This window comes from Phoca vitulina, unplaced genomic scaffold, assembly GCF_004348235.1.
Source record: "Phoca vitulina isolate PV1807 unplaced genomic scaffold, GSC_HSeal_1.0 scaffold14, whole genome shotgun sequence".
Taxonomy (NCBI): Eukaryota; Metazoa; Chordata; class Mammalia; order Carnivora; family Phocidae; genus Phoca; species Phoca vitulina.
The window spans coordinates 26148269-26160711 of NW_022589717.1; the positions used below are offsets into that span (position 1 = coordinate 26148269).

General features: G+C 42.1%; 1 protein-coding gene across 6 annotated transcripts in view; it reads right to left on the minus strand.

Annotated features, from left to right (window-relative positions):
* LRBA (LPS responsive beige-like anchor protein) overlaps positions 1-12443 on the minus strand; it is a 758742-nt gene that overhangs the window by 1690 nt on the left and 744609 nt on the right. For all 6 annotated transcript variants that reach the window (XM_032412965.1, XM_032412964.1, XM_032412967.1 and 3 more), the window contains 2 exons: positions 10943-11139; positions 6489-6640 (listed from right to left, as the gene is read on the minus strand). In XM_032412965.1, coding sequence (XP_032268856.1) covers positions 6489-6640; positions 10943-11139 — 349 coding nt within the window. The remainder of the gene's footprint in view (positions 1-6488; positions 6641-10942; positions 11140-12443) is intronic.

The window sequence follows — 12443 nt, forward strand, 5'->3', positions numbered from 1 at the left end:
TTCAGAGGCACAGCTCTGCCCGTTACCCTGCACTCCCAGTGTAGCTCCTGCGTGTCACCGTGTGATGCCAGCACCACACCGCGGTGTCTCTCCCCCCAGCTGTGCCTGCCCCCTATCTATCTTTTAGGCGAGCTATCAAGTACTTGCTGGTGGAGGAAGCTGCACACAATTCGGTGTCCGAGATCTCTCTGGCAGAGAGTTGACCGACATTTGGGCCGAGCTCTGCTCTGCAGAAGATCTGGGCGGGGGCCTAGTCCTCCTAAGACTGTGAACTCACTGAAATGATCACTATGGACAGGAGCTGCGGCTGCGTGCCCCCCCCGTCCCTGAGAAGGTGGCGCAGGGAAAACCCGCAGAGCAGTGGGACGAACAATTTAGAGGAGCTTATTATCTTAGACCTTCCTCTGAATGGTCTGGTAGGGCCAGTCCTTAGAAGTCATTTTCAATATCCTTCCTACTACCTCATATCAAAATTAGGAACTAAAATGTGCCACTACCAAAAAAATCAAACAAACACAAAAGAAGGCAGTAATGAGGAAATGAGGGACAAAAAAAGCTCTAAGACACATAGAAAACAAAATAGTAAAATGGCAAAAGTAAGTCTTATTGGTGATTAACTGTAAAGGCACTGAACTCTCCAATCGAGACACTGGCACAGTGGATAAAAACATGATCAAACTATATGTTGTCTACAAGAGAGTTGCTTTAGATCTAAAGACACAGGTCGGAAGTGACAGGACAGAAGAAGACATTCCATGCAAATAGTAATGAGAGAGCTGGAGTGGCTATACTAATATCAGACAAAGTAGGCTTTAAGTCATCATCTGTTATGAGACAAAGAAGGACACTATCAATTATTAAAAGGTCAATTTATCAAGAAGATATAGCAATTACAGGCATATCTTGGAGATACGGTGTTGGTTCTAGACCACTGCAACAAAGTGAGTCAAATGAATTTTTGGTTTCCCAGTGCATGTAAAAGTTATGTTTACATTTGCACTATAGTCTATTAAGTGTGCAATAGCATGTCTAAAAAATGTACATACCTTAATTAAAAAATACTTGATTGCTAAAAACTGCTAACCATCATCTGAGCTTTCTGCAAGATGTAATCACATCTGTAATCACAGATCGCCATAACAAATAGAATGAAAAAGTTTGAAATATTGTGAGAATTATCAAAATGTGACAGACACACGAGCAAATGCTGTTGGAAAAATGGCAGACCTGCTCAATGCAGGGTTGCCACAAAAATTCAATTTGTAAAAACTATCCGCAAAGCACAATAAGATGAAGTCTGTCTGTACAAACAAATGTACCAAACATCAGAGCCCCCAAGATATATGGAGCCCAAACTGTGACAGAATGGAAGGGAAAAATAAACAGTTCTACAATAATAGTTGCAGACTTCAGTACCCCACTTTCAATAATGGTAGAACAACCAGAAGGAAATAGAGGATCTAAAGAATACTAAAAACCAAGTGGACTGGGGTGCCTGACTGGCTCAGTCAGTAGAGCATGCAACTCTTGGTCTCGGGGTTGTGAGTTTGAACCCCATGTTGGGTATAGAGATCACTTTAAAATAAGATCTAATTAGGGACACCTGGGTGGCTCAGTCGGTTAAGCGTCTGCTTTTGGCTCAGGTCATCATGCCAGGGTTTCTGGATCGAGCCCTGTATCAGGCTCCTTGCTCAGCAGGGAGTCTGCCTCTCCCCCTGCCTCGTGCTCTTTCCCACTTTCTCTCTCAAATAAATGTTTTTTTAAAAAAAGATCTAAATAAATAAAATCTTTAAAAAAATAAAATAAAATAAAAAAAGATCTAATTAAAAAACAAAACAAGTAGATCTAACACATATATTGAACACTCACCCAAAAACAGCAGAACAGACATTTTTCTTACATACTTTTTTTTTTTTTTTTTTTAAAGGTTTTATTTATTTGACAGAGAGAAAGACAGCCAGAGAGGGAACACAAGCAGGGGGAGTGGGAGAGGGAGAAGCAGGCTTCCCGCCGAGCAGGGAGCCTGATGCGGGGCTTGATCCCAAGACCCTGGGATCATGACCTGAGCCGAAGGCAGACGCTTAACGACTGAGCCACCCAGGCGCCCCAACAGACATTTTTCTTAAGTGAGCATGGAGTATTCTCCAGAATAAACCATGTTAGGCCACAAAACTAGTCTTAACAAATTTAAAAATCATACAAAGTATCTCTTCTGATCACGATAGAACAAGAAATCAATAACGGAAAACTGGAAAATTCACAAATAGAAATTAAGCAAGCAATGAATCAAATCTGAACAGAAATTAGAAAATCACGGAGACAAATGAAAACACAATAAACCAAACTTAATGCAATGCTGAGGGGAATTTATAACTGTAAATACATACATTAAAAAAGAAAGATCTCAATCAGTAACCTAATTCTACACCCTGAACTAGAAAAAGAGCAAACTAAACTCAAAGCTAACATAGGAGGAAGGAAATAATGAAGGTTAGAGAGTGGAGATAAATAAAACAGAGGATAGAAAAAATGGGAGAAAAATCAAGAGAACCAAGAGCTGGTTCTTTGAAAAGATTAAATTGACAAACTTTTAGCTAGATTGACTAAGAAAAAAGAGAGGACTCAAACTACTAAAATCATAGAGATGTTACTACCAATTTTACAGAAATAAAAAAGGATTATAAGAATACTAGGAACAATTGTATGCCAACAATTAGATCAAATGGAATTTTTTTTTTTTAAGACTTTAGGGGCACCTGGGTGGCTCAGTGGGTTAAGCGTCTGCTTTTGGCTCAGGTCATGATCCCAGAGTTCTGGGATCAAGCCCCATGTCGGGCTCCCTGCTCACTGGGGAGGGAAGTCTGCTTCTCCCTCTCCCTCTGCCCCCCACCCCTGCTCATGCTCTCTCTCAAATAAAATCTTTAAAAATAAATAGATAGATTTTAAGTAATCTCTACACCCAACATGGGGCCTGAACTCACAACCCTGAGATTAAGAGTTGCACACTCCACTCACTGAGCCAGCCACGCGCCCCTGAAATGGAAAAATTCTTAAAAACACACACTATACCAAAACTAAATCATGAAAAAATAGAAAATATGAATAAACTTATAACTACTAAGGAGACTGAATCAATAATCAAAAGCCTCCCAATAAAGAAAAGCCCTGGACTAGATGGCTTCAGTGGTGAATTCTATCAAACATTTTTAAAGAAGGATTAACACCAACTCTTATTCTTCTAAAAAACTAAAGAGGACAGAATACTTCCTAAGTCATTCAGTGAGGCCAGCATTACCCTGACACCAAAGTCAGAGACACACACTACAGGAAACAAAAATTACAGACCAATATCCCTTATGAATATTGCTATAAAAATCTTCAACAAATACTAGCAAACCCAATTCAACCGTATATTAAAGGATTATACACCATGACCCAAGATGGGTTTATTCTTGGAATGCAAGAATGGTTCAACATACAAAAATCAACGTAATCTACCACATTAGCAGAACTAACAAAAACCTACATAATCACCTCAATTGATGAACAAGAGGCATTTCACAAAATTCAACATGCTTTTATGATAGTACTCAAACTAGGAATAGAAAGAAAGTACATAAACATGATAAAAGGAATTTTTGAAAAGCCCACAGCTAATATCATACGCAATGGTAAAAGACTAAAAGCTTTTCTTCTATTATCAGAAACAAGACAAAAATAAACACTTTTACCAGTTCAACATGGTACTGTGAGTCCTAGCCAGAGCAATTAGGCAAGACAAAAAACGTCCAAATTGGAAAGTTTGAAGTAAAATTAATTTCTATTACAGACTGACATGACCTTATATATAGGAAATCCTAAGGATTCCACAAAAAAACCTGTTAATGAATTCAACAAAGTTACACGATATAAAATCCACACAAAAGTAAGTTGCATTTATGTACATGTGCAATGAAAAAAATCTGAAAAGGAAATTAAGAAGAATTCCATTTACAATAGCAACAAAATGAATAAAATACTCAAGAATAAATTTAACCAAGGAGGCCAAAGACTTGTATATTGCAAACTATAAAATGTTGCTGAAAGAGATTAAAAAAAGCAAATAAATGGAAAGACATCTGTGTTCACAGACTGGAAGATTTAATATTGTTAAAATGACAATACTAGCCAAAGTAATCAACAGATTCAACCCAATCCCTATCAAAATCCCCCCTTTTTTTGCAAAAATAGAAAAAACCCATCGTAAAATTCATAATGCATTCTCAAGGAACCCCAAATAGCCAAAAACAATCTTGGAAAAAAAAAAACCAAAATCAGATGTCTTGTACTTCATGATTTCAAAACTTTCCACAAAGCTATAGTAATCAAAACAGTTTGGTACTGGCATATGGATCAACAGAATAGAGAACCCAGAAATAAACTCACACATATGGTCAAATGATTTTTGATAAGTGTCAAGACCATTCAGTGGGGAAAGGACAGTCTTTTCAACAAATAGTGTTGGGAAAACCAATATCCACATGCAAAAGAATGAAACTGGACCCTTATCTACTATCATATACAGGCATGAATTCAAAATGGATCAAAAACTAAATAAACATAAGCGTTACAACTATAAAACTCATAGGGGAAAAGCTTTATGACATTGGATTTTGCAATGATTTCTTGGATACGCTGGAAGCATTTACAACAACGGTAAAAGACTTCATCAAAATTAAAAACTTCCGCACATCAGAGAACACTATTAAGAGTGCAAAGTCAACACCACCAGTCATTAGGGAAATGCAAATCAAAACCACAGTAAGAGACCATTTCACACCCATTAGGATGGGTATTATTAAAAAACAAAAATAAAGCACAACCAGGACATAACAGGTGTTGGTGAAGATGTGGAGAAATTGCAGGCCTTATGCTCTGCTGGTGGGAATGTAAAACGGTGCAGGCACTGTGGAGAACAGTTTGGCAGTTCCTCAAAAAGGTAAAGAATTACCATTACTGCTTCTCCCTCTCCCTCTGCCTGCCACTCTGCCTACTTGTGCTCTCTCTGTCAAATAAATAAATAAAAATCTTAAAAAAAAAAACAACAACAAATCACACACACACTATACCAAAACTACATCAATCACTACACCAAACCAAGCATTCCACTCCTGGTTGTCTACCTCAAAAGAAAACAGGAATCTGAACAGATATTTGTACGTGAATGAACGTTCATGGCAACCTTATTCACAATAGCCAAAAGGTGAAAACAACCAAAATGTCAACAGATGAGTAGCTATACAAAGTGGCATGTACTATTCAGCCTTAAAAAGGAATGAGCTTGACACATGCTACAACAGGACAAATATTTTATGCTTCCACTTACATGAAATATCTAAAAGAAGCAAATTCATAGAGACAGACACTGGAATTGAAGTGAGCTGGATGGAGCTCTGGGAGGGAAAATGGTAAGTTAGTGTTTAATGGGTACAGAACTTCTCTTTGGGATGATGAAAACTTACGAAAAGAAAAAAAGATGGGCAGTGGTGATAGTTGTACAACAGTGTGAATGTACATAATGCCACTGAAATGTACACCAAAAAAGTGATGGTAAATTTTATGTATATGTTAACACAATAAAAAAGTTAGGAACTAGGGGCGCCTGGGTGGCTCAGTCGTTAAGCGCGTCTGCCTTCGGCTCAGGTCACGATCCCAGGGTCCTGGGGTCGAGCCCCGCCATCAGGCTCCCTGCTCCGCGGGAAGCCTGCTTCTCCCTCTCCCGCTCCCCCTGCTTTTGTTCCCTCTCTCGGTCTGTCTCTGTCAAATAAAATATTTAAAAAAAAAATTAGGAACTAAAATCTGTGACTGTATGTTAAGAAGAAATAAGATACTGAAGACTATCTCCCCAAAATTTACCACTTGGAAGGTTTTAGGAAATAAGGCAAATCTCTCCATAGAATTCTCATGGACAGAGATACAGGCATTTTGTATTAAACATGTTTACAGCTCTTAAATTTTTATTTTAAGGAAAAAGTACTCTAAGAAATATAAAAAGCTTTATGGCAATGTAATTACAGTTTTTGTTACTTAAATCCTGTCTATTGCTGGAGAATTCAGCCTTTGTCTAGGAGTGGCAATGCCATCAAAAAGAAAAATGACACTTTTTAAAAAAAAAAACAATATTCACTGGCTTTTTTTTTTTTTTAAGATTATTTATTTATTGAGAGAGAGTGAACGAGAGAGAGCACAAGCAGGTGGAGCAGCAGAGGGAGAGGGAGAAGCAGACTCCCCGCTGAGCAGGGAGCAGGACATGGGGCTCGATCCCAGGACCCCGGGATCATGACCTGAGCCGAGGGCAGACGCTTAACGACTGAGCCACCCAGGTGCCTCTCACTGGCTTTTTTGATTGCCCAGGTGATCCCCGCAACCCAGTCTATCCATCAGCCCATTTAAATAAATTCCCTCCAGTTTTCACTCTCCCCATCAGTAGACCGTGATTTCAGTGTTACCTCTGGTCGTAAGACAGGGCCATGGCCCGGATTCCAGCATCGCAGCCTGGATAGGCAAAGAGGTGCTTGAGGTCAGACACCTGCCAGACCATGACCACACCGTTGTCCCCTCCTGTGAGCAGGTACTGCCCGTCTCGGCTCAGCTGGATGGCCTAGGAGAGACACAGCAATATTCAGTAGAGGTGTGGCCCTACGAGAACCCCGGCTCCCAGCCCTTGTTTCCTTCCTCTACCCTGCAGCCACTCCACGCAGGGAGAGAGTGGATGCATGTGCTCCTAAGAAGGTTATAGGAAATCAGGAGTTACAGAAAACTTTTTCCTTTTTCAAAAATCAAATGGACAAAGTTAGGCAGTGTTTGAGGTTTTGTGTTTTTAATTTTTGCTTTTTTAAAGACGAGGTGGCAAACTCTTCCGGCTCCGTGAATACAATTTAAATGGTGCATGTTGTGGTCTAGGACCAGCATTATGAAATGAGGAGCCTCCTGGCATCTCTCCAGTTGTACTGTGGATGTGCTAAGCCCACTCTGTCCCAAGGCTGGGCAGGCAGTGTTACACGGCTGACCTCAGATCCCCGAGAAAACACTGCTGCCTTTGGGGCTGTGGCCCCACGGGAGAAGACCAAGGCTTTAGCAACTTCACTAGGCCTCCTGGATTTTTACAGCGGTGAGGAAGACAACGTGGCAGATAGAGAGCCAGCTTCCAGGGTGATTAAACCCCAGGTGAAGCATTTTCTTCTTGCCCCAGGACTGACTGCTTCCTGCCAGTACTGAACAGGAAGTACAGACATGGTATTTGCTCTTCAGTCCTGTAAATGGGGCCAAATGCAGACCACTGCCTGCTTTTATATGACTTGTTACATTTTTAGTGGTTGGAAAAAATCAAAGGAAGAATAATATTCCATGACATGTGAAGATTATATGAATTCCAAATTCCAGTGCCCGTAAATAAGGGTTACTGGAACATAACCACACCCATTCATTTATGGCCACTCTCACAAGTGACTACAACAGAATACAGAGCCTGCAAAGCCTAAAATATTTTTTATCCTTTTACAGAGAAAGCATAAATACCTGTAATCCTATGTCTACCTGGACAGTGAATATGGGAAGGCAGATTGTGCTAGCAAGCCAGAAAGAAAAAAAAAATCTAATTTCTGAAAATATATTTGTTCTGCACTCAGTTTTAGTACAGTTGCCTTAAGTTTGTAGCGTGCCCTTTGACAAAATTTTTAAAAAATCCTAGAAAAGGACTGTTCCATAGCCATTCGATTCACATTTAAGTAAATGCCAACTTTTACTGGTCTCTTAAATGTAGCTTATTCTCAAAGAATACAAAAATACATCTAAGAAAAACCCGTATATGGAAAATAGTTACAGGTAAGAAGTATTCTCTGAGGGGGCACCTGGGTGGCTCAGTTGGTTAGGCGACTGCCTTCGGCTCGGGTCATGATCCCGGAGTCCCGGGATCGAGTCCCACATCGGGCTCCCTGCTCGGCGGGGAGTCTGCTTCTCCCTCTAACCCTACCCCCTCTTGCGCTCTCTCTCTCACTCTCTCTCTCTCTAAAAAAAAAAAATTTAAAAAAAAAAAAAAAAAAGTATTCTCTGAATCTTAATCCAATACAAATAGTAAGATTTTTCAATATAAGTAAAAGTCAATATCCTTTCCCCCCCATTCATGTCACAAACGGCGATAGCTACAGGCTACCAGGGAACTGCAGTACGCTGGGGCAAACAATTATTTGCTACACTTACAAAATTCAGCTGATGAAAATCCATTAACTTTATGGTTGTGGTTCACTTGAGTTTGATCCTTGAGGCTTTTTGCTGGGTAAGTGCTATATTAAAACATAAACTGAAACTACTTTTCTTTAACTCTTTGTTCTAGTAAAGAATCGCTAATCCTAGTTCTGTCTGGAATTAAATAAAGCCTGGATTTTTAGGATTATATATTTATCGGCATCCAAAACATTTTAATAAGCCAGGTGCCCGCCAAAGTGAAAAAGTATCTTGTTGGCCTTTCTCATGAGGAACCTGTCAAGTTCCCCTGGAGTAAGAGATACGGTAACATTTACTGAGGGCGCCCGGTCTTCCACCCAAAGCAGCGCTCACAGAGTTCTTAACTCTAACTCCTCTCCTCAGTATCCGGGTTGGGCTGAGACGAGAGATTTTAAGAGGGCCCCCGAGACATGTCCACGTCCCCTGGAATCCGGAGTGCCTTGGACAATGCCACAGCTGTACTGGTTTCTACAGCCATAGCAGTCTGCTGGGCATGCTCACGTCCTAAAACCGAGTTTCCCCAGAAAAAGAAAATAAATGAGTTCCTATGGGTGAAATGGTGGTTATCCTTTGTTTAGGATAAAATACCTTTGCTGCTCTGTACAGGCTGCCCACTTAATTTAAGTTACTCATTAAGACATCTAAACACTGCCTAGTTGATGTGCTATGATACGTTAACCAAATGCCACCTAACAATCTGGCATCTAAATAAAAACAGGTGGGAAGCCTTGATTAGTGCAGAGGTTCCCCAGGCTGCCGCCTGCAGGGTTCTTGGTATTTCAGAGAAACTTAATTTCTGGTCTGAGCTGGTGACTACTTTGTTTCCATGGTCTCGTTTCCTTATACAGCTCAGACTGCAGGATGGAACTGGAGATTTTTGCTCTGGGATGTCTCATATTCTCCAGCAGTTAGCTGTGCCGGTGCCAGTCTCTGGAGCCATGGGCAGGTAGTGCTCATTTCAGGCAAACTTGTTCTTTTTTTTTTTTTTTAAAGATTTTATTTATTTATTTGACAGAGAGAGACACAGTGAGAGAGGGAACACAAGCAGGGGGAGTGGGAGAGGGAGAAGCAGGCTTCCCTCAGAGCAGGGAGCCCGATGTGGGGCTCGATCCCAGGACCCTGGGATCATGACCTGAGCTGAAGGCAGACGCTTAACGACTGAGCCACCCAGGCGCCCCAGGCAAACTTGTTTTAATCACACAGTTGCCACTTGCAAGCCAGTGTGATAAAGTGCAGGAGTGCTGGGAAAAAGGCAATGGATTGTTTAAGCCTAAAATCCAGTGGGAAATATTACAGGGGGATAAAACAAACAATGGCTATAGGGCAGCGAGGAAAAGCATGTGTGTATGCACAGTCTGCAGAAAGCCTCCCTACCATTGCCTCAAGGAACTTCCCAGAGCCTTCGGTACTAACTGAAATGCCACAGATATTGTTTTAGCCAGCAAGGGATTTCAAATTATTTTACAGATTTCTTAGTGTTGCTGACAGTATAATCGTAACTCAAAGTGACAGCTTATCAACATTATTATTGTAAAGAAAAGAGGAAAGGAAAATCCTCTGATGTGTACTTGGTTTAAATGAAGTATTATGGGAAGGAAGGGAAAAATAAAAGTAGGAGTGCACACTTCTGTGGTAGAGGCAGTCAAACTACAGTGAAGAAAATTTACAGAGCGAAATGGAGAAGACACTGAATTAAGAAATCAATGCTAAGATACAGAAGCAGCAAGTGCCCTTCATTTCATCCACATAATCTATATTTAGGGTTGTTGTTTCAAATACTGACTCCAGTATTTGTTTACTTGAGAGAAGCGGGGGTGGGGGTGGGGTGGGGATCAGATTAGATCTGGGAAACCGGGAAAATTTATGTCATCTAAGCTGCCCTGGGTCAGGAAGAGCAACAAATATAATGTCCAGAGCTAGCTTAAAGCCACACTTGGAGGGCAGAGGCCTCTGTGACCCTCTTTGCACCCCCGACATGTCCAGAGTCCCCTCACCGTACACAGTTCACATGTGCCTCCAACCTCATCCTGGAAAATGATAGGAACACCACAGCTTCCTTTTATCTTAAGCTGCCCCTGAAGGCTGGGAGTGAGAAAAGAAGGACCTTGAAAAAAGAGCCTAGCATTACCACTCCTGGCTTATCAAAAGGGAAAAAAATGTCTGCCTAATTCACATCATAATTGGAAGCCCAATTCCCTGAATTTGGTAAGTGTTGGTCTTGTTATTCAAGAAGTCAAGTCTGGAATGAGATACTAATCCTGAATAGTCGTAATCCCTACCACTCCCACCAGCTGCCTATTCAAGTGTGCAGAGGAATCGGTGTTAGGGGTAGTCTAGTGTACTAGTTTAGCTCTGATGCTCAGAAAACAACTATGTGCAGTTAACTTTCTTAGAGAAAAAAAAAAAAGCTGAGCAGTGCTATGAAAGCCACGCAGGTTGGCCTTACCGTGCGCCGTCACGCACGGAGTGCCCTGGCTGAGCGATGTGGTCGCCGCGGCCAGGACACGCCGTGGTCTGTGAATACACAAGCCCCGTCCAAGTGCTACCTGATGACTTTCTCATGGCGTGGAAAGGCCCTCTGTGACTGAAACAGAGGTCTCTCCAGTGAACCCTCTCCCTCCTCACTTGCCACAGCTGGAGGTGAAGATCTAGGAGTGTGAGAAGCCCGTAGTATACGCACCCTTATGTTGTCATCCGTCCCCACAGTGGCCTGGAGTTTCCCGTTCACACTGAATGTACAGAAGCAGCCATTTTCATAGAATATGACACAATGACCCTCTCGTGAAGCCTGAATGAGTTTTGGTTTCAGGCAGTTCTCAGGACCCTCCAAAGTCCTTAATAAGTCTCCATTCATGGAATGTATGAGACATGGTCCTTCTGAGAAAAGAGAAACAAAAGAAAATTTTTTTAATGATGACAAATGTGAAATGAATCCTGAGCACAGACCAAACAGGATCATACAGCTGTAGCGAACCTTTAAAACTTACATATCTTATATATGTTATTTTACAAAATGTCACCTGCATGCTGGCCAGATCTCACCTTCTACTTGGGAGAGGAGAAAGCCAAGTCCTATACATTCAAGTTCACTTCTCCTCAAGAGACAGGAAGTTACTTTGTGAAATTTATTATGCCAAGAGATGATCAAAACAAGATGCATTCAGAAAGGAACAGGACAAATTCTAAATCCTAGAGGAGCTGCCGGGAAGGGTGGGCCACAGTTAAACACAAGCTGCCATCAAGCTCACGATGAAGCTCTGTCTGCATGTCACAGGGGCCCCAACAGCAGTGGTCACACTGTGGGCCAGCGAGGGGACAGCTCTTTAGGGCAGCTTCGGGAGGCCTCAGCCTTCTTCCCTCCACTGCTCATTATTCACAATGAAAGAATGTCGCTGGTAGTCCACCTCCCCCCTCCCCCCCACTCCCAGTAAATTCACGCAGAGGTCCTTCTGCAAGCGAGTACACTTGCTGGCTGCCCCCAAAGCGAGTGGCACCCACACTCCCAACTCCCCAGGCTGAGCTCCAGGCTGAGCTGCCTGAGGGGGATGGGAGCTACTGCAAGTGCCTACGATCAGAGGGTTTTTACTGAATGCCTGCTACATGTTAAAGAAGGAATAGGTAACCAGAACCGCCTGTGTGATGAGTAAGTTCTAAGAGATGCCCGAGTCGGACAAGAGGGGAAACGAGTATAAGGCCTGCTGATCTGCAAGCTAAATTACTCAGGCCTGTGGGACTTGTGAGCTGATCCCACAGGACTACCAAGAGCATGCCCCCCCCCCCTTTTTTTTAAGATTTTATTTATTTAACAGAGAGAGACACCGTTGAGAGAGGGAACACAAGCAGGGGGAGTGGGAGAGGGAGAAGCAGGCTTCCCGCGGAGCAGGGAGCCCGATGCGGGGCTCGATCCCAGGACCCTGGGATCATGACTTGAGCCGAAGTCAGACGCTTAACGACTGAGCCACCCAGGCGCCCCAAGAGCATGCCCTTTTGAAAATCAGGTTCTCTTCTTTTTCTTGACCGCTCAGGGAGTTTATAAGTTTTTTGTGTTCTCAACATAAATACATACCAGCAGCCTCTGCTTCACATAGTCCCAGCAGCACGAATATCCATGATCACTCTTTAAATGACACCAGTCCCTCACCACAGTTCAAACTTCAGGTTTCACAGTAATTGCATAAAGT